Source organism: Mangifera indica, chromosome 7, assembly GCF_011075055.1.
Source record: "Mangifera indica cultivar Alphonso chromosome 7, CATAS_Mindica_2.1, whole genome shotgun sequence".
In the NCBI taxonomy this organism is placed as follows: Eukaryota; Viridiplantae; Streptophyta; class Magnoliopsida; order Sapindales; family Anacardiaceae; genus Mangifera; species Mangifera indica.
The window spans coordinates 378,496-398,659 of NC_058143.1; the positions used below are offsets into that span (position 1 = coordinate 378,496).

General features: G+C 34.2%; 2 protein-coding genes and 2 pseudogenes across 3 annotated transcripts; 2 read left to right on the forward strand and 2 right to left on the reverse strand.

Annotated features, from left to right (window-relative positions):
- The first annotated feature begins 1,235 nt into the window (after nucleotides 1-1,235).
- LOC123221685 (2-alkenal reductase (NADP(+)-dependent)-like) lies at nucleotides 1,236-5,199 on the forward strand. Of its 2 annotated transcripts, none has more exons than XM_044644580.1 (5): nucleotides 1,236-1,602; nucleotides 2,366-2,573; nucleotides 2,635-2,801; nucleotides 3,659-3,741; nucleotides 4,528-5,199. In XM_044644580.1, the coding sequence occupies exons 1-5, from the start codon at nucleotides 1,363-1,365 to the stop codon at nucleotides 4,904-4,906; spliced, it is 1,077 nt and encodes a 358-aa protein (XP_044500515.1). In that variant the 5' UTR covers nucleotides 1,236-1,362; the 3' UTR covers nucleotides 4,907-5,199. The 2 variants fall into 2 exon arrangements, with proteins under 2 accessions (XP_044500515.1, XP_044500516.1); XM_044644581.1 differs by having other exon boundaries at nucleotides 1,237-1,602; nucleotides 2,366-2,543.
- A 1,476-nt stretch (nucleotides 5,200-6,675) lies between these two features.
- LOC123221689 lies at nucleotides 6,676-9,190 on the reverse strand (annotated as a pseudogene).
- A 967-nt stretch (nucleotides 9,191-10,157) lies between these two features.
- On the reverse strand, nucleotides 10,158-12,935 carry LOC123221693 (2-alkenal reductase (NADP(+)-dependent)-like). Its single transcript, XM_044644589.1, has 5 exons — nucleotides 12,562-12,935; nucleotides 12,071-12,248; nucleotides 11,596-11,762; nucleotides 10,894-10,976; nucleotides 10,158-10,631 (listed from the first exon to the last, which is right to left on the reverse strand). Exons 1-5 carry the CDS (start codon nucleotides 12,793-12,795, stop codon nucleotides 10,262-10,264), a joined length of 1,032 nt encoding a protein of 343 aa, XP_044500524.1. The 5' UTR covers nucleotides 12,796-12,935; the 3' UTR covers nucleotides 10,158-10,261.
- A 267-nt stretch (nucleotides 12,936-13,202) lies between these two features.
- On the forward strand, nucleotides 13,203-17,165 carry LOC123220785 (annotated as a pseudogene).
- The last annotated feature ends 2,999 nt before the right edge of the window (nucleotides 17,166-20,164 follow it).

A 20,164-nucleotide genomic window follows, 5' to 3' on the forward strand; every position in this document is an offset into this window, starting at 1 on the left:
TATATTTTACACACTCATTTGTATTTTCACGCACCCGTTTATATTTTTATACACCCCTTTACATTTTCACGCACCCGTTTTGTGTTCATTATTTTTACGCACCCCTTTTATAATTCTCACACCCCTTTTATAATTCCCGCACCTTTTTTATATTTTGCACACTCGTTTGTATTTTCACGTACCCGTTTATATTTTCACACACCTCTTTACATTTTCACACACCCGTTTTGTGTTCATTATGTTTACGCACCCCTTTTATAATTCTCGCATCCCTTTTATAATTTTTGCACCTTTTTTATATTTCACGCACCCATTTATATTTTTATGCCCTTTTACATTTTCACACACCCATTTGTATTTTCAAGCACCCCTTTCCAAATTCCCGCACCCCTTTCCAAATTCCCTCACCTCTTTCCAAATTCCCGCACCTCTTTTCAGATTCCCACACCCCTTTCCAAATTCTAGCACCCATTCCCGCACCTGCATTCCTTCCCTCACCCCTTTCCAAATTTCTCGCACCCCTGTCCAAATTTTTGTACTCGCCCTTTTCCCGCACCCCTTTCCAGATTCCTGCATCCCTTTCCAAATTTTTGCACCCATTCTCGCACCCGCACCCCTTTCCAAATTTCTGTGCCCCTTCCTGCACCCATTCCAGCACTCGTACCCCTTTCCAAATTCTCGCACCCCTTTTTGCACCCTTTTTGCACCCTTTTTCAAATTTTCGCACCCCTTCACGCAACCTGTTTGAGAAGAAAGCGCACTGTTTTGAGAAAAACGTACTGTTTTTTATATATCCATTATTTCCAATATATAACAATCAATTATTTTATAAAAATTAATCTGGTTTTCAATCTATAGATTTTATTCATAACAGGTAACTTAGTCTTAATGCGTATCATGAAATATAAGCAATTAATTGACGAAATGCTACGGTAAACATTGAGAAATTAAATGAGGGGTATTTTTGGAATGAAAAATACAATTTGCTTTAAAAGGTAAAAAATAAGAATTGCTGTTAAAAAACGTTTAAGCGGGAAAACAACTGCCTATTTTAATTAATATTTGGAGTTCTAAAACTTGTTATTTATCTTTTCATGACACTTTTTTTCCCCTTTATGTAATATTTTTTTGAATTATTTTATTAAAAAATATATAATAAAGTTAATATTTACAAATGAAACTCCATATTCTTTATATTTATATGTTCTCCCAATTTCATATATTTTTCAAAAGGGCACTAAATAGAAAAAAAATCTGCTCCACAAATTTTTTTTCTACCTGAAAGTGAAAGAACCAGAGGTGACTTAATAAATTCAGAAGCTCAGGATTGTCATTCTGGTAGAGAGAAAGGAGAGATCAGCAATGGCAGGTGAAGGTGAAGAGATAGTGAAGAACAAGCAGGTGATATTCAGAGACTATGTGACTGGTTTTCCCAGTGAATCAGACATGTATATCTCAAGCAGTAGCTTGAGCTTGAAGGTCCCAGGAGGCTCAAAATCTGTTCTTGTGAAGAATCTTTACTTGTCCTGTGATCCATACTTGAGAATTTTGATGAAAGAAGTCCAAATTAACAGTGTTTTCGCTTCCTTAACTCCTGGCTCTGTAAGATTCTTTTCTCAACCCATTTAGATAAATTCTTTAAAGGATAACACTATCTAGAGGTATCGAATCATCACATTTTTTTAATAAAAGGAGCTAAACTTTCAAGTTTATGTGTAGAAGGAATCAAACTTTTAGTATTTACTGTTGAGGGTACCTAACAAATACAATTATGATTGTTTTTTGAAAGCAAGATAATTGATTTCATATCTTCAAAAGGAAGTTTAATCCATTCAATAGAAAAATCTGAAAGTTTAGTGCAATTTCTTTGATAGAAGAGAGAACCCTCAAATTTTCCTATCAAAGGAATTGAATTTTTATATTTTCCTATAAAAGATGCCACACTTTCAATATGTTTTTTTGAAGATATCAAACAAATACAATTAAGATTTTTGTTTTGTAAACAAATGATTAATTTTGTACCTATAATAGAAAATACTCCAATTTGGTCCACTTATTAAAAAAAATTTGAAAGTTTGATTCTATCAATAGAGAGGATGAACCCCTAGATTTTCCTAGTGAAGAAACTAAACTTTCATATTTTCCAATAGAATTATCAATTTTTCAGTATTTCCTATTAAAGGTATCAAACAAATACATTTGGTATCTTCTATAGGATTTACTAAAAGTTTAATTCATTCAATATGAAAATTTTGAAGTTTGGTTTATTCAATAAGAAAATTTTAAAAGTTCGATTCTCCGCATGTTATTATCCCAATTCTTTAACTCTGAATTTGATAGACTTTTTCTGGTTGATGTGATGCAGCCAGTAACTGGACTTGGAGTGGCTAAAGTTGTGGTTTCAGACCATCCAGAATTCAAGAAAGGTGACTTAATTTGGGGGCCAACAGGATGGGAAGAGTACAGCCTCATAAAAAAACCAGAAGCCCTTCTCAAAATCCATCACACTGATTTGCCTCTCAGTTATTATACAGGAATTCTTGGTAAGTTGTTCAATTTAGTACTTGACAATGGTGAGCAATCAATTTGTCATTACAATTTCTGTAACCTTTTATGAGTTGATTTTGGCAACAGGGATGCCTGGAATGACAGCTTGGGCTGGTTTCTATGAAGTGTGCTCTCCTAAGAAAGGAGAAAATGTGTATATTTCTGCAGCATCAGGTGCAGTTGGTCAGCTTGTGGGGCAATTTGCTAAGTTGATGGGTTGCTATGTTGTTGGAAGTGCTGGAAGTAAAGAAAAGGTGAACCAATTACTTCATTCTTTCAGCGAAGATTTTGTGATTCTTGCCTTCTAAAATTTATTAAATTTTAATTCACTTGCATTGGGGACTTGTCCTTAACGGTGGATTCAAGCCCGAACAAGTCCAAACGAGAGATAGAGTTCTAACTCGAGTTTCAACTCATTTAAGCTGCAATTGGATGGAAACCGATATCAACTAGGGTTGAACCTACCCATAATTGTGGTATCAATACAAGTAGTAGCTGGTCCCCATACCCAGTCACAACCTGAAAGAAACCTTATCTTGTTGGCTTTCTAATTTTATTCATTTTTCAACTATAAGTTTGGCTACCTTACTCTTTTTGACTTTGAAAACTTTGATATGCATGACACGTGGAACATAATGGTCCACTTACAGTTTATTGGTTGTAGCCTTAATTATGAACTCTTTGATGAAAATATAGAAGTTGATTGGATCAATATTCAATGGTATTGAATATTCGTGTAAGAGTAATATAATCCTAACAATATGATAGAATTTTATTATGTGATCATGTAATTACAAGTTAAGGTTAACGTTTTAATAATCGGATTGGGCTTTGACCCAGTCAAAGAATCAAGGCTTGACTGACCACTGGATTGAATCCATAACTTAACTTGTATAAATCAATTTCAAATCAGAGCTCTAACTTGACTTATTTGTCTATCTAATAACAATATTTAACTTACTAAAAATATTGTTTATCTCTTCAATAATATTATATATCTTGGTCAAACCAGTCAAATCAGTTGATTCGGTCTAGTTTTCAAAATATTGGTAAGTTTAATATGATGGCCTTGAATATAGAGTTAATTGATAGCTTGGTAACAATTTATTAGGCTGAACTCCTGAAGAACAAGTTCGGATTTGATGAAGCTTTCAATTACAAAGAGGAGCATGACTTGGATGCAGCTTTGAAAAGGTACTCATTCCCATTCCAATTCCAATTCCAACCCAAGTTATTGGATGGATCAAACTCTTAATTTTTTCTATTAAAGGAACTGAACTTTCACACATTTTTATAAAATAATTTAATTTTCAATATTTTTTATTGAAGGTACCCAACAATCATATTTAAGATTATTTTGTTTAATTTTAGAAACAATTTGATTAGTTTAATACCTTTTAATATAAAATAATGAAAGTTCAGTTCTTAGAGAATCTAAAAGTTTGAAAGTTCAATTTCTTTTATAAAAAAAAGTTTGGTCATTTCAATAAAAAAAAAAAGTGATAGTACAATACATCTAATTAGGTGTAAATATGAATTGAATTGAATTCAAACACCTTTTCTATCTTGAGTTCTTTTCAATTTTTAAGCTTGAAGTTTGAAGCTAGGCTAAAGTTTTTTGCTTGAATTTGTAACTTAGATTTGTAACTCAAATTCATGACTCGAGTTCATTCTCATTGGTAAAACAACGTTGTTTTACCCAATAATATGCAAAACGATATTATTTTAACAATTGTTTGACGTGACTTAAATCGAGTTACGAGCCAAACTTGAACTGAATTATGACATCCACTCAATTTGCAAGCCAAAAACTATCTAGCTTGAGTTTAGCTCAGTTTCATGAAACAAACCAACCATCTTAGCTCAAGTTTGACTAAAATGAATTCAACTCAAACCAAGCTAGTTGCCCGGTTCATGTCCAGCCTACCTGCAGATGTTGTTATCCCAATCTAAAAGCTATCATTCTTTGCATGGATGCAGGTACTTCCCAGGAGGCATTGACATCTACTTTGAAAACGTGGGGGGCAAAATGCTGGATGCAGTTCTCATAAACATGAGAGTCAATGGGCGCATTGCAGCTTGCGGCATGATCTCACAGTACAATCTTAACCAGCCCGAGGGCGTCCACAATCTGATGCACATTGTTTACAACCGGGTTCACATAAAAGGGTTCGTGGTTTTCGATTATTTCGACCAGTACTCGAAGTTTATGGACCAGGTGCTGCCCATGATCCGAGAAGGCAAGATTGTGTACGTTGAAGACATAGCTGAAGGCCTGGAAAATGCACCTCAAGCTCTGATAGGATTGTTCAGTGGCAAGAATGTTGGGAAGCAAGTAGTACTGGTTGCCAAAGAGTAATCGGTTTTAGCAACACAAGAAGTTGAATAAAAAAATATATAAAGAAATTAATTAAAAAATAATTTAATTTAAAAAATCAATTTAAAATTTAAAGATTATATCAGTATTTTATATATATTTTAAAAAGATCAAAATAAAGGGGTCTACTGTTGGGTATTAGGCTTAGGAATATGTTTTGATTGCCAAAAATGTGTTCATTTTCTATGTATTTGTATTTCTATTGTGTTATTTAAGGCTATGGGACCCTTTTCCCCTTTATAAGAGATATTATTAGAGTAAATTATATTTTCCAATCCAAGGTTAGGATAAAAACACTTTTTCATATTTAGATGACATAAATAATGTTTTTCTCCTAAAATCAAATTAACTTTTGAAAAAAACTAATAAATTTTGAAAAATTAATTCTCTAAACAAGTGAAATTTAAGTCCAATGATCAGTCCTACAATCAATGAACCAAATAAGTTAAGAGTTTAATTTTAAAATATCAGTAGAAGGGGTTAGAATTTTTACTCTCATGTTTGAACTGTAAATGCTTCATTTCATAATTTCATTCGCCCTGGATCTTGACTGCCTTCGTTCCTTGGAAGATCCTTACAATGGCTAATCTTCATGGACACCAGGTTCTTTCTGTAAATATGGTATTGCTGGGGCAAAGATGATTTCAGGTTATTCTGTATTAATCTAACAGCTATGGGGCTCAAGGGACACTTTCAGAAATTCATATCCGTGGTAAAGTTTGGGCATTTCAAGTACCAGATGACAGCTGGCATAATTTGACATGCCTCTCAACACTTGACCTCTCCAGCAACAGATTGTCTGGTCGAATCCCCTCAACATTAGCCCAGTGCACTTTTCTGAAAGAGCTTGCAGTAAACAGCAACCGTTTTGCAAGTCAAATTCCGGGGCAATAAAGCCAGCTTCAACATATCGGAAAGTTCAATGCTGTTAGATATGATGACTCGAATTAAAGAATAGACATTCTATATAAAGAATCGAGAGTTCTAGGGGTGTTTCAGTGAGGTGAACAAGTGTTCCAAGTGTCGTAAAAAGTCAGAACAAGATCGTTCCACTCGCTGTTATTGGTCCTTCAACAGAATCTGAAAGCTTCATTCAGAAGGTGGATCGTAATTGGTTATGCCTTTACTGCAGTTTCTGATATGACTGTTTTCATATCATATTGTGCTTCATGGATACACTCTGAGAGTGGGAATCATAATTGGTTATGCTTTTACTGCAGGTTCTGATATGACTGTTTTCATATCATATTGTGTTTCTTGGATACACTCTGAGAGTGAGAAGAAGATAACAATGGGAAAGATGATCCTGCGGTTGATTATGACATGAAAAAGAAAAGTACCAGACATGAAGTTCATTAGCAAAGACTTTGAGGCATCCAATAAACAAAATAGTCACATAGTAAAGTTAAAAAACAAGTGCTATTTATCTCGGGTTACCCTAAAACCGGGTTATATCTAGCCGTATTAATATAATTCAATATTTTGTCATCCTCTCGTTACAATGAATATATTTACTATAGAATTGTTATCACACTTAAACAAGAAAATAATACGTTTATATATTCTAGGAGTAACTCTAAAATTCTTATTCCTAGGGGTTCTTTATAAGATAAGCCCAAACAACGGATAGAGATATTGTTTAATGGATTACACTTTATTCGTTAGATAATAACAAGTAGGGAGAAGGTAGTTAAATACACTTATGGGTTAGAGGCTATGTGCATCCATCTACTTCCCCATTAAGCGAAGGGACCCTTTCGAACAATAATCACTGTTGTCCGAAATCAATTTAAATTTTTTTTATATATATGTACATACACACATAAAATTATTATTAGAAGAGTGGCAAAACAGTATACAAGAGAAGAGATAGCTTCAATTACTCCCTAGCAACAACGACTACTTGTTTCCCAATATTGCGTCCACTGAATAGACCAGCAAGAGCAGCTGGAGCATTTTCCAGGCCTTCAACAATGTCTTCAAGATAAACAATCTTTCCTTCTTGGATCAAATCCAAAACAACTTCCAGGAACTTTGAATATTGAGGCAAGTAATCGAAGACTACGAATCCTTCGATGCGGATCCGATTTCTAATAGTATGCAACAAATTGTGTACACCTTCAGGCTGGCTGAGATAGTACTGTGAGATCATTCCACACACTGCAATTCGACCCTTAAGTCTCATGTTTAGAAGCACCATGTCCAGTAATTTTCCTCCTACGTTGTCAAAGTAAATGTCAATGCCTTCAGGAAAACACCTGGAAAAAAAATTGAAATTTCTGATGAGTTTCCAGGCCTCTTATTACATTTGTTTTTCAATTTAAGGGAACAATGGCTTCTGCTTCCATCTCCTCTGTTCCTGAAACTTACCTTTTCAAAGCTTTGTCCAAGTCATTCTCCTCCTTATAGTTGAAAGCATCATCAAATCCAAGCTTGCTCTTCAAGATGTCAACCTAAGTTTTTGTATGAGGAAAGAGGGAAAAAATGAAATGAAGTTGCCAATTCTGATAGATCATAACAAGAATTAGTTACACTGAATAAATGCCGCAAGATTATATATTAATGTGACATCTTGGTCTAATAGTTTAGCTCACTGTCATGCTAAGGTAATTTCAGTTAAACTGCAAGAAATCTATCAGATAACAATGGTAAAAGTACAACAAAAAATGAGGTATTCCAGGAGGAATTAGCCCACCTTCTTTTTACTTCCAGCACTTCCAACAACGTAGCAGCCCATCAATTTTGCAAATTGCCCAACAAGCTGACCAACTGCACCTGCTGCTGCTGAAATGTAGACATTTTCTCATTTCTTAGGAGCTGCTACTTCGTAGAATCCAGCCCAAGCAGTAAGTCCAGGCATTCCTATACACAAAACAAAACAAAACTGTTAAGTACTCGCCAAGAATTTTAGAACATGTTTTAATAATTTAGGAACTTATAAATTATTTAACCACTTTTATCTTACCACGTCAAGTGATGTGGGCTGTTCATATATGCAGATAAAATATGAGATAGGTATATATGGGCATCTCATGGTTAAATAGCCCATGCACTTCTAAGTCACATGTTTGCTTTCAAAACCTAAAAACACAACTATAACAGATTGTATGTCCAAAGCAAACAACATCTTAACAATGGACTCACCAAGAATGTAAAAATCAATACATCAAACATACAGAAGTTTTCGTATAAACAACTAATAAATTTTATTATGAAGACATGCAAATAGAACTCACCAAGAATTCCAGTATAGTAAGACAAGGGAACATCAGTATGATGGATTTTAAAGAGGCTTTGAGGGTTCTTAATCAAGCTGTATTCTTCCCATCCAACAGTTCCCCAAACAAAGTCCCCTTTCTTAAATTCTGGATTCTCTGAATCCACAACTTTAGCCACTCCAACCCCTTCTAATGGCTGCATGAATTTTCCACCGTTAACAAAATGCAACAGCAAACTTGCATAAGAAACCATAAAATATGGAGACCCAAATTCAATTCGATGGAAAACAAGAGTTCCAGTATAAAAACTGACATTCCGGTGAGGTGAACGGGTGTTCCACCTAAAATATCAATTTTGTGCAGAATTCTAAGACAGGTTGCTCCATCGAGTGGAACAGTTGTTTCATCTGGAATGGGTTGCTCCATCTAATGAAACAATTACTCCATAACATTTCGTCCCAAGTATAAATTTGTACTCTTCCCATATTTTAAACTTTAATTAAGAGAGACTTAATTGAGTGGCTAAGGTTTTACAGTTTCTAAGCTTGATAATCAAGAGAGCTATCAATCTCATGCATTTTCCTTGTAATTAAACTTCAAAGTGCTCATGAGTTTTCTTGAGTTCGGTTTCCAAGTAAATTATTTCCGTTCTTCGTTTGCTTTCATTACGAATTTCCTAGGTTTCTGCATAACATAAACATCACAAAGCAAAACATTTTGTGTAATCTAATCAACAAGATAAGAGAGCTTAAAGACATTTCACCAATGCTTACAGAGCCAGGTGTGAAAGAAACGAAATCAGGATGTTCAAACTTCTTCATGCGGCTCCCCATAAAAGGATCACAAGACAGGTAAAGATTCTTCACAACAACCGCATTTGAACCTGCCTCTGCTGTCAAAGACATAATCGAAGCTGTCTTCACCACCATGTCTGATTCTTTTGGAGCTCCATGAATAAAGTGCTTCAATATCACTTGTTTGTTGTTGATCACTTGACCTGCACTAGCCATTTTCGCTTCTTGTTGCTGCAGCAAGCACGAAGATGAGTTGCATGATGATTGCTTATCTCGTTTCAGCTTGTGGATTATATTTCTCTTCAATCTCCTATGGTTTATTGATTGTAAGACTTGTTGCAAAATCGAAAGACTAAGCACTTTTTAAAGGCCCAACAGAGGGCCCAATTCTAAGACCCAATTAAAATACAATAAACAAAGTTAAAATTTTGTGTGACTGTAAGTATTAATGATGTTATGTAATTATGTGAGGTGAACCTTAAATTCTCTATTAAAACTACCTTAATATATGAAATTATGATCAATTAATTTAAGGTTGGATTTAATTTAAGTCAAACCCAATCAATCCTTAGCCTAAGATCGACTCAAATCCAAGAAAGTTGATCTGATATCGATGAGTTAAGAGTCAAACTCGATTAAAAAATAATTTAATTATAGATTAGTTCAAAGTCGTATTATTCAAATTAACTCAAATTGGGCTCCTTTTAAGAAAACAAACTCAATCCTTAGCTCATGTTTAACTTGTTTAATTTAAGTTTGAATTCATTTATAGACAACTCAAATTGAATCTAATCCTAAGTCAATTCTTTCTATTAGGGCTCAATTTCCCTATAGTGACCTAAAACTAAAACTTGAGAGGCCAAGGTTGAATATAAAGAGGTCATCAACGAAATAATAAAATTTAAAAAGGGTTAATGTAAAATTTAGGGTGTTGTATTGATATTTTTTACATATATATCACCAAAAGAATTTTCAAATTCAATAGGGTCAACTAACCCTCTTAGTCTGCCACTAGAATTTCCCTCATCAGCCCATGACCAAAATGAGCAATAAGAGGACTCTCAACAAATTATTAGTTTTATTATTACAATAAAACAAATACCCAGTTTTTACTGTTACCCTTTCAAAATCTTACTTAGATGATGTGCACTAATTTTAATTTAAAATTATTAAATCATATGATAGACACACTGAATATATAATTGAATATTCAAAGCTGGATACAGATAACATTATTTTTATTATTATTATTATTATTAGAAGTGGAATACAACACAAGGGCTGGGAAACAAAAATGATACAATTTACAGAAGGCTTGAATAAGATTACTCCCTGGAAACTAAAACTACTTGTTTCCAAACATTTTCCAGGCCTGCAACAGCAGCAGGAGCATTTTCAAGGCCTTCAGAAATGTCTTCATGATAAACAATCCTCCCTTCTCGGATCAGAGGCAGCACATCATCCAAAAACTCTGAGTATTGAGGAAAATAATCGAAGACCACGAATCCTTGCATCCGAATCCTTTTATGAACGATTAATCTCAGATTCTGAACACCTTCAGGCTCTTTGAGATTGTGCTCTGCGCTCATTCCACATACCACAATTCGACTATTAAGTCTCATGTTTAGAAGCACTGCATCCAGCATTTTCCCCCCGACGTTTTCGATGTAAATGTCAATGCCATCAGGAAAGCACCTGGAAAAAATAATGGAAGTTTCTGATGAGTTTCCAGTTTGAGCGGCAATTAGGAGTGAATTTGAACCAAACCAAGTTCAATTTCAACTTCTTGTATTGTAGTTGAGTCTTCAAATGGACAAGCTCAAATTCAAACTTGTCAACGTGGAGGGAGCTTGAGCTTGCCTTTCTTGAACTCATTTTAAGTTCAAGCCAACTCGGCTTGAATCAACCACTAGGAGAAATGGCCCCTGCTTCCATTTCTTTTGTTACTGAATTTTACCTTTTCAAAGCTGCATCCAAGTCTTTTTCCTCCTTATAGTTGAAAGCGTCATCAAATCCCAACTTATTCTTCAAATTTTCAACCTAAAGAATTTGTAAGTGAAAAGTAACTTTTAGGGACAAATCAGATGACAGGAATTGAAGCATTATAAACTCTGTCACAAAACCCAATGGAATACAAACAATAAAAATGCACAAATGTTAAACACAGGAATACAAATATTTACGTGGATAACCCAATATGGGAAAAACCATGGGTAGATAATGAAGAAAAATTCTTGTGGACGAAGAAATTTGTTCTCTCTATTTGAGCCCCTATCCTTGGCTTACTCTAATTTTTTTGCTGCACATACTCTCCTTCTCTGTACATTCATGTTAACACAACTTTCATATACCAACTGTATACACTTGTACTTTTTGTCATATGTCCACACTGTACAACTGTAGGTCGCGATTAGACTAATCAGTGGACAGAGCTCTAACCGCTGCATTTTCTGAATGTGACCAGAAAGTTTCATACTGCAATGGCTTTTGGCCTAATCCCTCCATTACCATCATAGATCTCTTTGCAAATTTACCTTTCAAATATTCACTTTCTAATTTAAATTTAGATAATCTCCTACAAAATTCAGGTTACTACTATACAACAAACTGAATCTTAGGTTTATTCACGAGTGAGAAATTCCCAGAGGAACAGGCTCACCTTTTCTTTACTTCCAGCACTTCCAACAACATAGCAGCCCAGTAACTTAGCAAACTGCCCAACAAGCTGACCAACAGCACCTGATGCTCCCGAAATGTACACATATTCTCCTTTGTTAGGAGCGGCTATTTTATGAAGACCCGCCCAAGCCGTCATTCCAGGCATACCTATACACAAAAAAACAAAGAACAAATAATTCGTCATCAAATCAGTTAAGTATCCCATACTGGTTGGGAATTAAGTTGGGTGCTAATATATAGAAATGTGACCGAAAATCTCATCCTTTTGGCTAGCTTTTGGGGTGATGCCCAGTAACCAAAGGTATCAGTCACCTTTCAGCTAGCTTTTCGAGCCCTCTAACAAGGGCCCTTATGGGGAGGATTATTAAGTATTCCACATTGACCTTGTAATTGTCAAGTTATTCCGGATAGAAGATCCCAAGATTATCAAGAGGAAAATGGAAGAAAATACTCACCAAGAAGTCCAGTATAGTAGGACAAGGGAACATCAGTATAATGGATTTTGAAAAAGCTGTCAGGATTCTTAATCACACTGTATTCTTCCCATCCAACTATTCCCCAAACTAAGTCTCCTTTCTGAAATTTCGGATGCCCTGAATCCACAACTTTGGCCACTCCAAACCCATCCATTGCCTACATTTTTACACCACCAACTTCAATTAGAAAGCTTCCACATAACCAAAAAAAAAAAAGAAATCCAATCCTATAATTACTTAACGTGATATCAGTAAATAAAATATCTTGATCTGAGCTAACATATAAAAGTGGGTAATTGATTGAATAGTTCAATAATAGTTTATGGATGCACTTAATAGATAGATAACACCATTATGAGTAATAAATTTAGGTTGAACTCGAGCTAATTCATGTTTAAGCTCAACTCAATATGAATTTAATCCTATTTAATAAAACACAAAACAAGTATGCAATTCAAGATAATGATTACAGATCCAGGAGTAAAAGAAGAGAAATCAGGATGCTCAAACTTCTTCATCCGGAGTTTCACATAAGGTTCAACAGACAAGTAAAGATTCTTCACAACAACAGCCTTCGATCCTTCTTCCACTTTCAAAGATATAGACCTTGTTTTCACCTCCATGTCAGATTCTTTCGGAGGTCCATTTATAAGCTGCTTCAATATCACTTGCTTATTGTCAATAACTTCTCCACCGCCTGCCATTATCGCCCGTATTCCTTACTCTTTTCCTTTTTTATCTCTGAGATGCTGAAACATGATGATCGTTTTTTCTATTTATAGTTGCAGGATATAGTTTTTTTATGTCGTTTTGGTTTCGTATTCTTGTTTGAATTAGCCTGATCTGAATCGCAGTGACGAAAATTTGCAGTAACAGAAAAATTAAGGATAAAATTCTGGGTTTTTGTTTACTTTCTTATTTGGTGATGACCTTCTGTCTTTTGTATCGATTAGTACTGGACTGGATCGAAGCTGTTCAAATCTGATTTGGATTTGAATAAATTAAGTTCGAATCAATACCAAGAGTAGTTTAATAAATAAACTGAATTTAAACCGATTCAAATATTTAAATTCGAACTAGATTACATCAAATCTGTTCGCTGTCAGGTTTTATGACGTCTCTAGGTCTCTTCCATCTTATTTTATTTTGTCTTTTTTAAGTTTTCTTATTCTCTTGATAGCGGGCTTGCCACGTATCCTTCTTGAGTTCACTGTCAAAGTAAACGCCCTTACAGGTACCATAAGGAGCTCTAAAACTTTTATTTGTCTTTTCATGACACCTGTTTTTTTTTTAATGTAACATTTAAATAATATATTATGATATAATTATATATTTATATTATTAATTTAAAATTATTAAATTAAATAATAATATTTAAATAATAATAATAATATATATAAATAGTAATATATAATCCTTCAAGTTTCAATTTTCAATTATATAATATAACATGTCCTCTTTCCATTTTGAACAAAAAAGTGTTATACTCCCACTTTCTCTATTAAAAAAGAAAGTGTTAAAAATTTTTAAAAAAATTTTTAATAGAATAACTTTTACAATACACCGTAAAAATGAAATTACACTAAGGTTATTTTTAAAGGTGTGTCCACGGTCGAGTTTGATAAAGTTTAAGAACTTTTTCAAACTAAACTAAAAAAACGATTTCAAAAATTTTTAAACCATTTTTTCATTTTCCCCCTTAAAAGTTTAAAAACTAACATTTTTTCCTTAAACTAAGTTTGAAAAGATCGCATTTCCCCCCTAGGGTTTATTTCCAAACCCTTTCACTTTCTCTGGCACCATCACCGGTCGTCTTCCCCTCCCAACGGTTTCTCTTCCACCTCCAGCCTTGTCAACTCTTGCACTACACATCCAACACAGAGAGAAGTCGTCTGGGAAGACAATCGTCTTCCTAGATGAAGATGACTCGTCTTCCCAGAGGACGATGAGTCATCTCGTCTTCGTCTGGGAAGATGATTGTCTTCCCAGATGATGACGACTCGTCTTCCCAGAAGACGACGAGTCATCTCGTCTTCGTCTGGGAAGATGATCGTCTTCCCAGATGATGACGATTGGGAAGATGAAGAACTCCGTCTTCCCCGACGAAGTTCTTCGTCTTACACGGCTTCTCCAACTCCGATCGGGAGTCCAAATGGGAGGAAAAAAATCGCCGGAAGGAGAGGATGCTTTGGAAGAGAGAGGCCGTCGGCAGTGGAGCCAGAGATATCGCTGGAGATTTCAAAACGAAACCCTAAGGTGAAACTACGATTTTTTAAAACTCAGGTTGGGGGAAAATTTTAGTTTTTAAAGTTTAAAGGGGTAAAATAGACTATATTTTAGTTTATTTTTAATACTATAGAGAAAATGACGATTTTACCCTTACCACCGTTAGAGTTTTGTTAAATCTAATAGGTCATGGGTGGGTGTTTAGTGTTTCCATAATTAAAGGATGGAAACTTGAGAAAACATCAAACCTTGGATGGGAAATAGTCGTTTGGCCTATATAATATAACATGTTCTCTTTTCATTTTGAAAAAAAGTGCTCTACTCCCACTTCCTCTGTTCAAAAAGAAAATGTTAAAAATTTCAAAAAAAAATTTCAGTTGAATAACTTTTACAATATACTATAAAAATGAAATTACATTGAGGTTATTTTTAAGGGTGTGTGTGATTGAGTTTGATAAAGTTTAAGAACATTTTTAAACCTAACTAAAAAAATTTCAAAAATTTTCAAAGCAAATTAAAAAAATACATTTTAGTTTGATTTGGATTAGAGGTTGAATAAATTAAAATCATTAATTCTAAATAAATTTGAACCGAGCAAACTTTTGAGATAGAATTAAGTTGATTTGAGTCTAACTCTAGTTATTTATATAGAGAATGATGTATTCGATAGTATTGATAATAAAGTCATTTTACAATACTTTCAAAAAATGAAATCATATTAATGACAATTGTAAATATATTAGTTAATAAATTTTTATTAAAACAAATATTTATATTTATTTTTATTTAAAATTTAGTTATACTGTTCTAATATTGACCCTCTAAATTGTATTTAAAATTTAAGGAGAAAATGTGTATATTTCTGCAGCACCAGGTGCAGTTGGTCAGATTGTGGGGCAATTTGAGAAGATGATGGGTTGCTATGTTGTTTGAAGTGCTGGAAGTAAAGAAAAGGTGAACCAATTACTTCATTCTTTCAGTGAAGTTTTTGTGATTCTTGCTTTCTAAAATTCATTAAATTTTAATTCGTTTGCATTGGGACTCGTCCTTAACAGTGGATTCGAGTCTGAACGAGTCTAAATAAGAATTAGGGTTCTAACTCGAGTTTAACCCCTTTAAACTACACTTGGAGTGAAACCCAAACCAACTGGGGTTAAATCTACCCATAATTGTGGTATCAATACAAGCAGTAGCTGGTCCCCATACCCAGTCATTGTCCGAAAGAAACCTTATCTTGTTGGCTTTCTAATTTTATTCATTTTTCAACCATAAGTTTGGCCACCTCATTCTTTTTAACTTTGAAAACGTTTATATGCATGGTCCGCTCACAATTTATTGCCTGTAGCCTTAATTATGAACTCTTTGATGAAGATCCAGAAGTTGGTCGGATCATTATTCAATGGTAATTTAATCCCAATAATGTGATAGAATTTTATTAAGTGATTATGTAATTACAAGTTAAGGTCAATGTTTTAACGATCGGATTGGGCATTGACTCAATCAAGGAATAAAGGCCTGATTGTTTGTTGGATTGAATCCACAACTTGGCTTGTATATATCAATTTCAAACTCAATGTTAACTCTTACTTGTTTGTCTATTTAGTAATACTATTTATCTTACTAAAGACATTGTTCATCTCTTCAATAATACTATTTATTTTGTTGACCATCTAATCTTGATCGAACCGATCAAATCAGTTGATTTAGTTTGGTTTTCAAAATATTGGTAAGTTTAATATGATGGCATTGAATATAGAGTTAGTTGATAGCTTGGTAACAATTTGTTAGGTTGAACTCCTTAAGAACAAGTTTGGATTTGATGAAGCTTTCAATTACAAAGAGGAGCATGACTTGGATGCAGCTTTGAAAAGATACCTTTCCAATTCCAATCCAAGTTATCAGTTTATAAGTTTTTTAATGAATAGACCAAACTCTTAAATTTTTCTATTAAAGAAAGTTCAATTTCTTTTATTAAAAAACGTTTGCTCATTTTAATGAAAAAAGTGATAATACAATGTCTTTGATTAGGGGTAAATATGAATTTATCTGAGTTTAAACACCTCTTATCTTGAGTTTTTTTCGGTTTTTTAGCTCAAAATTTGCAGCTAGGCTAAAGTTTTTGGCTCAAATTTGTAACTTAAATTCACAATTCGAGTTCATAGCTCATTAGCAAAACGATGTTGTTTTACTCAATAATATGCAAAATGATATTATTTCAATAATTGTTTGATATAACTCAAATTGAGCTAAGAGTCCAGCTTAAACAGAATTATGACATCCACCTGACTTGCAAGCTGAACACTATCCAGCTTGAGTTCTACTTGGTTTTATAAAACAAATCAACCTTTTTAGCTCAAGTTTAAATAAAATGAATTCGAGTCAAACCAAACAAGTTGCCCCGTTTGTGTCCAGCCCTACCTCCAGGTGTTGTTAGCCGAATCTAAAAATTATCATTCTTTGCGTGGATGCAGGTACTTCCCAGAAGGCATTGACATCTACTTTGAAAACGTGGGGGGGCAAAATGCTGGATGCAGTTCTCATAAACATGAGAGTCAATGGGCGCATTGCAGCGTGCGGCATGATCTCGCAGTACAATCTTAACCAGCCGGAGGTCGTCCACAATCTGATGCACACTGTTTATAACCGGGTTCACATAAAAGGGTTCGTGGTTTTCGATTATTTCGACCAGTACTCGAAGTATATCGACCAGGTGCTGCCCATGATCCGAGAAGGCAAGATTGTGTACGTTGAAGACATAGCTGAAGCCCTGGAAAATGCACCTCAAGCTCTGATAGGATTGTTCAGTGGCAAGAATGTTGCGAAGCAAGTAGTAATGGTTGCCAAAGAGAAATTAATTAAAAATAATTCAATTTAAAAAATCAATATAAATTTTAAAGATTATATTGTTATTTTATATATATTTAAAAGGGAGAATGACTATTTTCCACCCATTTTTTAGTCTTATCTCAAACATATATCCATGTCTGATAAAAAACTTAAATATCCATCCAAAGTTTAATCTATTTGGACCCACCCACATATTTTCTGTCAGGGTTAAGATGTAAATTCGTTATTTTATCAATAATATTAAATAATTAAAATTTTATCTTATTTTCCCCCCTTTAATTTGAAAAACTAACATTTGTCCCCTGAATTAAGTTTTAAAAAATTCACTTTTTCCCTTGAAATGCAACCACTTTTTTCGACGACAGCGGAGAAGTTTTCCTCTAGAAGTCGACCACCTCTAGACGACGATCATCGTCCAAGAGAATGGACAACGCTTCGTCGTCTAGTAAAGCTCAACGAGCATCGTTCAGATCTAGATGACGCTCGTCACTCTCCCTTTAGTCACATCGTCACTAGTGGGCGGAGGGAAAGTGAAAAAAATTAAGGATTTGGGGGGCCGGGGGTGAAAGTCACTTGTCAAAGTTTAGGAATGCGGGTAAAAGTTAATTTTTAAAATCGAAGAGGGAAAATGCGATAAAATTATATAACTGAAATGTAAACAGTAAAATGACAATTTTACCCCTCTATTTAATGGAGAACTTAACGACAGTTTAGAGATAGGTGGGTGTTTGCATTTTTCATCAGATGTAGATATACTTTTGAGATAAGAGTAAAAAATGGGAGGGAAATAGCCCTTTTCCCTATTTAAAAAAGTTCAAAATAAAGGGGTCTACTGTTGGGTTTTAGGCTTAGGAATATGTTTTGATTGCCAAAAATGTGTTCATTTTCTATGTATTTGTACTTATATTGTGTAATTTAAGGCTCTGGGACCCTTTTTCCCTATATAAGAGGTATTATTAGAGTAAATTATATTTTCCAACCCAAGGTTATATTTAGGTGACATAAATAATGTTTTTCACCTAAAATCAAATTAAATTTTGAAAAAACTAATAAATTTTGAAAAATTAATGCATTAAATAGGTGAAAGTTCGGTCCAAAGATCAATCTTATAATCAATACACTAAATAAATTAAGAGTTTAATTTTAAAATATCAGTAAAAATGATTAAAATTTTTACTCTCATGTTTGAAATCTCCTTCCCTTACCACTCAAGTTGTCTCTTATTATATCATGTCCATGGCTTTTATATTGGTCTCTTGTCTTGTCTTTATTCATTACTCTTCATCATCTATGCTTAAAACCCGTGAAACTCTTTTTTCACGAACTCTTTCAATGACTTTTCTCAATCAAACCCTCATCATCTTTGACTTCTCTCCGTGACATGGTTCAATCGGTAACAATGATAAGAAAATTAAAGTAACAACTTGGGTTTAAAAGATTTAATTATAGATTTTTTAAACCAGTAAAAATGTTAAGTTATCATATTTAGTAACAGTGTTATTATTTTTATTTTCTTATTTTTAGATGATGTAATTATTCATTGCCTATAGAAAAACTGTATTTTGAATTTGATTTTAGATGAAAACGAGCAAGAAAGTACTATCGGGCAAAGCTTGGGTGGGGAAAATGTGATTCATTGAAGGAAAAACAGTAAGAGTGTGGCAAGGCATGCCAACTTGGCAACCGACTCCCCCATGTCCTTGGTTCTGGTGAAGCATTATTTCTGTACCCACCAGTAATTTAATTCTATTACGCCACTAGAAATAAATACATGGTTGTCGCTTCCAACACCAATTAATATGCAAATGCTGGTAGACTTAAAGATTCTTTCCTGGAATAAATGCTTTGACAGGTAAACGAGGAGACAAAGGAAGATGGTTTTAAAACTAGGGAAAACGTCTCACCCATTTTTAGCACATTCTCAAATCTATACCCATAGGAGATCAAAAACTCTTTTTTCCACCTATAACTAAATTGCAGTCTGTTTTTTCAGTTAGGGACAGGGGGTAAAATCATCATTTTACTGTTTATATTAAAAAGTTATAAAATTTATTACTTTTCACCCTTTTTAGGTTTTAGAAACTAATATTTCACTTTTACCTAAAGTTTTTAAACTTTAAAAACTAACATTTTTACCCCCAAACCTATGGTTTCCATATTTTTCAAAATGTAACTGCCCCCTATAACTTTCAAAACTAGCAGTTTCACCCTCATTCTTCAACTTCATCTTCCAACGTGGTCTCCGACGTACTCACTAGCCTCCTCCTTCTCCTGGTGCAACGGCGGTGGTGCGATGAAGAGATCTTTATCTCCTCATCGCATGGTGCAACGAAGAGATGAAGATCTCTCTTCATCACTCCACCTAGAAGACGCATCGTCGTCCTTCGTAGCTCATCGCGTCGTCCAGACGCGACAACAAAGAACGATTAAGCATCGTCCTTTGTCCGTTCTTCCAAATCTGGATGATGCTTCGTCGTCTAGATCTAGGGGATGAAAGGTCGTCCTTCATCGTCCTTTGTAGTCAGAGATGAGAGAAAGGTCGAATGCGTCGACCGTCGGTGGTGGCCGGAGAAGGAAGCAAACCCTAGGGGTGAAATCTAAACTTTTCAAACTTTGAGGATGGGTTAGTTGTTAGTTTTTAAAACCTGGAGGGGGAAAATGGTAAAATTTTAAAGTTTTAAATAGTAAAATGATGATTTTGCCCTTGTCCCTAACTAGAAAAATGGACGACAGTTTGGTCATGGGTGAGAAAAAAGATTTTTGATCTCCCGTAGGTATAAGTTTGAGAATGAGCTAAAAGATGGGTGGGAAATAGTCCTTTTCCCTTAAAGTTATTAAGTAACTACCTTTGTCAAACATATCACATGCATCAAGCTTGACACAAAGATCGGATTTTATCTCTGATGAAACTTGAATAAAATCTGGTTTAAGGTTATATTCTTGTATAGGTTATATTCTTTTAAAAAAAATTTCTTTATATATATATATATATATATATGT